The 4,506-nt window shown below is 31.4% G+C and overlaps 1 protein-coding gene across 1 annotated transcript; it reads right to left on the bottom strand.

Annotated features, from left to right (window-relative positions):
* Window positions 1–2,255: 2,255 nt before the first annotated feature.
* On the bottom strand, window positions 2,256–4,506 carry LOC126676225 (uncharacterized). Its single transcript, XM_050370383.2, has 7 exons — window positions 4,084–4,506; window positions 3,905–4,001; window positions 3,701–3,816; window positions 3,558–3,602; window positions 3,067–3,092; window positions 2,677–2,812; window positions 2,256–2,588 (listed from the first exon to the last, which is right to left on the bottom strand). The coding sequence occupies exons 1-7, from the start codon at window positions 4,454–4,456 to the stop codon at window positions 2,476–2,478; spliced, it is 906 nt and encodes a 301-aa protein (XP_050226340.1). The 5' UTR covers window positions 4,457–4,506; the 3' UTR covers window positions 2,256–2,475.

Below are 4,506 nucleotides of genomic sequence, written 5' to 3'. Positions count from 1 at the left end.
TTTAGCTGTTCATTATTATTTTTGCTAATTCAGTAGTTAATTGGATGAATGTAATATTTAGCTGCTTAGTTTTTACCTTTTGCTAATTCAGTTAAGAGTAGACTTATGAATTTGTGAATTGTGATGTTATTTTTCATTATTCAATTTTGAACTATTGTTAATTATGTTTCATTATTCAATGTAAATGAATTTTTTTGAAATGAATGAATTTTTCCTTGTATTTTTTAAGGCTTTATTGAATGTGGCCCAAAAAATAAATGGGCTTTTTAAATGGCCCAAACCGTTTTAAATAACCGATACCGAACCGAACCGACCGAAATTTTCGGTTAAAAAATATTTCGGTGTCTGGTGAAAAAACAAACGGTCCGGTGTCTAAATTAACTAACTTCGGTATGACCGGTTTTGAAGATTCTGGAACCGAACCGGACCGAACCGACCGATGCTCACCCCTAGTTCATAGGTCTCTTTTTTATTTTATCATGTCAAATCATTACCACATTTTTTTTATTATTAAAAAATAGGGAGAGTTTGTGAAAAGAATTAAACCCACAATTTTTATATTTTACTGCTCAATGTTTATACCAATAAGCTACAATTCATTGGTACAATCCTTTTATTGAACACGAGTAGTTATTGGTATTTCATATTGTCTTTTGATTTTTTCTCAGAGTATTACATGTGTTAATTGTCTACTCCCTCCGTCCCGTAAAGATAGAAAAAGTAGCTCTTTCACAAGAATTAAGAAAGTAGTTAATTATAGGTAATTTGTGATAATTTTCCTAAATTGTCCTTTTAATTTCTTTAAGTAAATCATAATAAATTAGTGATTCACACAACCCAAAGCCACTATATAAATATTAGCTAATAGAATTTTAGATGTATAAAAAGAATATTTTGAAATTTTAAACCAACTAATGTTGGTATAAGGATATTTTAATAATTTTATAGTTAACTAACATTACTTTTTCTATCTTTGTGGGACAAAAAAAATGGCTACTTTTTCTATTTTTACGGGACGGAGGGAGTACTATTTATTAATTGAGATAGTAAATTGCTATTTACGTCGTTTGTCGGAGCACTAAAATAAAAACACTTCGTGAACAGTCATAAACTCATTGATACTAGGTCCTATTTTGATAGATTAGTTTATAAATCTAGGAGACAAATAGCCAATTGATAATTACTTTATAAGTAAAAGTCAGAATTACCAAAATAACTTATTACTATAATCAAGAAGTTCATAATCAATTTACCTATAAAATTGTACCCACAAAATTACAAAATTAATTTATTTATTAACTATTGCTTATGATTTGAGAGAAAAACTACTACTCAAGTCTCCGACAAACTGGCTGAAAATGTTCATGTGATGCATGGACTTGTGATAGTTAAATACAATAGCCTTTCCACTAATCTCGTTTACTAATTTGCATCTATTTCATACTTATCATCATCAATTGTCTCGATCATTTGATCTATTCCGAATTTCAGTTCAATTTAGTCCCAGCAAAATTATGTGCTGATTGGTGCTTGCTTGTTAATGATGAATCAAAATTTTGGTTGAACCGAACTCTAACAGTTATATAATTTTACCTTTTTACGGTTCTAAGGCGACGTGAGGCGTTTTAGCATGATGATATTTATGAATTCTTACAATTGTAACAATAATTTTGAATCTCATCATAATGATAATTTTGAATTCTTGTAACCATAACTGTTTCAGTTTGTAAGGTGAATTACGATCAATGTAATTTAATAATTTCATATTAATTTAATGTTCAAGTTAAAAAAGAAAGGAAAAAAAGAAGCTATCTCATCTAATAAAATTGTCTAAAATATAGTAAAATATTATACTATTTAATTATTTTCAAGCGGTTACTTAAAAAGGAGAAAACAAAACAATAGTTCTAGAACTATATCTGATTTATTTTAAAAGAACTAATCTGCACTTTTGAAAAAAAGTCGAGAATTTTATTGTACCTTTACCTATATTTTATATACTCTAGGTTCTTTTTATTTTTATTTAATTTTTTAAAAGTCAAAAACAAACCAAACCAAATATAAGGACACCAAACCAAACCTATTATTTTTTAACCTCATCCAAAATAAACTTACCGTTAAAATCGTCCAAATCAGAAATTTTCAACCAAAAATATAATGAAGATGATAGAATCTTAAATTTAGTTTTCGATTAAAATATCTAATAATGTAGTATTAAATAACTAATAAGCCCTTTTAAATTTGCATTGCCCATGGAGACAAAACTTAATAATAATTATAAAAACAAACAAACTTTCCACATGTTCTTTTACCATATACATAGCATAGGCAAACTGAAAGACATTTTTTCAGAAAATCAAAATTTTGGATTATCATCCATAATTGATGCTTGTTAACACTATCTTTCTTAAGGATCGAATACACAGGATTACTCTAAGATGAAACATAACAGGCGGTATAAGTGACTTAAAGAACCTAGGACTGACCGTCGACTTTTTCATATGCAGCTGAATCCCCATTGGCAGCCAAACCTCGAATTTTAACGTCATAGTATACTTCTTCAACTCTTCTTAGATCATACTTCATACCTGGAAATAGCAAGCATTAATATTTATGAAGATATCAGGATTCGGGAAAAGGAGAAAATTGACATATAAGCACATTACACATAATTACCATCAAATTTCTTCCGCAGAAAATCATTTCGGAGATTAAGCATGCGAAAAGCAGCATGGAGATCTGTTAAGAATTTCAACACCTTTCTTGGGCAATCATAGTCCCCTGCAGTTACACGATTCACCACATATCTAGGCTGCAATATACAGTAGACAGCATAATGAGATCTTAATACAATACTTATTGATTGCTCAATTCAAATTACAATTTAATAACTGTGGTAGTTGCTTCTCCTTGACTGCTCTCTCTGAGGTTACAAGTCAGAACAAAACGTTGACTTGACTCCATACTAAATCTATTACTACAATTTATGCAGAATGTCTCAAGGGCAATATACCATGTATAAACAAGACACGGCTCTTGAAGTTTTTTTTTTTAAATAATTCTTACCATTTCATTTGACATGAAGCAAATACCTGCATAAGAAAAAAAGTTAAAATATTAATTTTTCTAGCCAGAGAACATCCACATAAAACAAAGAAAAGACAATCATGGTGATAATTATCAAGATTCCCTCTTCAAAAAAAGAGTTAGGCTATCCCAAAAACAAATAACGCTTGCTCGGTGCCAACTGTTCCACTTCCATATATGAGTAATGACTAAATCAATCCAAACATACAGAACCTACACCAATAAGCTAGCTAAGAAACTCAAAATCCAAGCTTTTGAATGACGAACATGAGCTATCAATCTGACTAACTTGGAATTATATTTTCTCGTAAAATATATACATCTAAAATGGTTGGATTCTTTTACACAATATCTCTGTCAATATTCGTTGACTTCCAGCAGCATGAAAAATTCCTAAATAGAAGCCGATAACAAGAAGAAAAGAGAACATCTAGCAGACACTAATATAAAACTGAGTGAGAATTACTAACCAATAAGATAGTCCTCAACGTCCAAACCAAACTCTGAACTATTCACTGCACAAAACCGAAAACAAAATTAACCTAAAAAAATATCCAACGCAAACACACAACAATCTATCATATAACAAAGAAGCATAAGAATGCGTACATACATCCAAGTTTTTCCTCAGCTTCATTATGCAAAAGCAAATTTCCAGTCTCTAACCAATGCATAAAACCAAGTAGAGACACTACTGTCTGCGTTTCACTTTTCCAATCACCATGATACCTTATATCAAATTAACACATCAATACAATAATAAGACCGGTGCAATTGGAATACAATTAATTTAAAACGTAATGAAACATTACATTACCTGTAAAATTGACCAGGGAAATCTTTAATAATATCTGCAAGTTGGCTATACAGTTTCTTTAAGATTTCAACTTGCAATTTGGCCTCTTCTAAAACCTCTATTCAACCAAAATAAACTAAAAATCAAATTAAATTTACAACGTAACTAGCTCTAAAAAAATGATTATCGATTTGTAATACCTGAAACAGGGCGGGACTGATGAACGAGAAGGAGAGTGACGTGGATGCATCTATTGGCGGACTCAATTTGAGTAACTACAGCACGAATCTTCTCGCGTAAGCTTCCAGATTCTTCTAGATGTGCACGGAAGTCCTTGAATTGGTTTTCTAAAGAAAACGACGAGGAGTTGTCGTCGCCGGTGGTGGCAGCCATTGATGAAGAGGAGGAGTGGGAGGGAGTTGAGCAGAATGACCGAAACGGTGCGTTTAGAGGACGAGAGAGAGAGGAAGGGAGAGTAATGAGGGAAATGAAAGAGAGGTTGTAGTTAGGGTTTAAGGAGGAGCGGGACAGGGAATAGACAGTGGAGTAGGCGTTTCGAAACGTTGATTTCATTTCTTGTAATCTGTATACTATTTCGCCAATTTTATCTTCTTCCTATTTTT

Source organism: Mercurialis annua, linkage group LG4 (assembly GCF_937616625.2).
Source record: "Mercurialis annua linkage group LG4, ddMerAnnu1.2, whole genome shotgun sequence".
NCBI classification, from domain to species: domain Eukaryota; kingdom Viridiplantae; phylum Streptophyta; class Magnoliopsida; order Malpighiales; family Euphorbiaceae; genus Mercurialis; species Mercurialis annua.
Note: the sequence above shows the minus strand (reverse complement) of the source record. Positions and strands in the feature narration are given on the sequence as shown.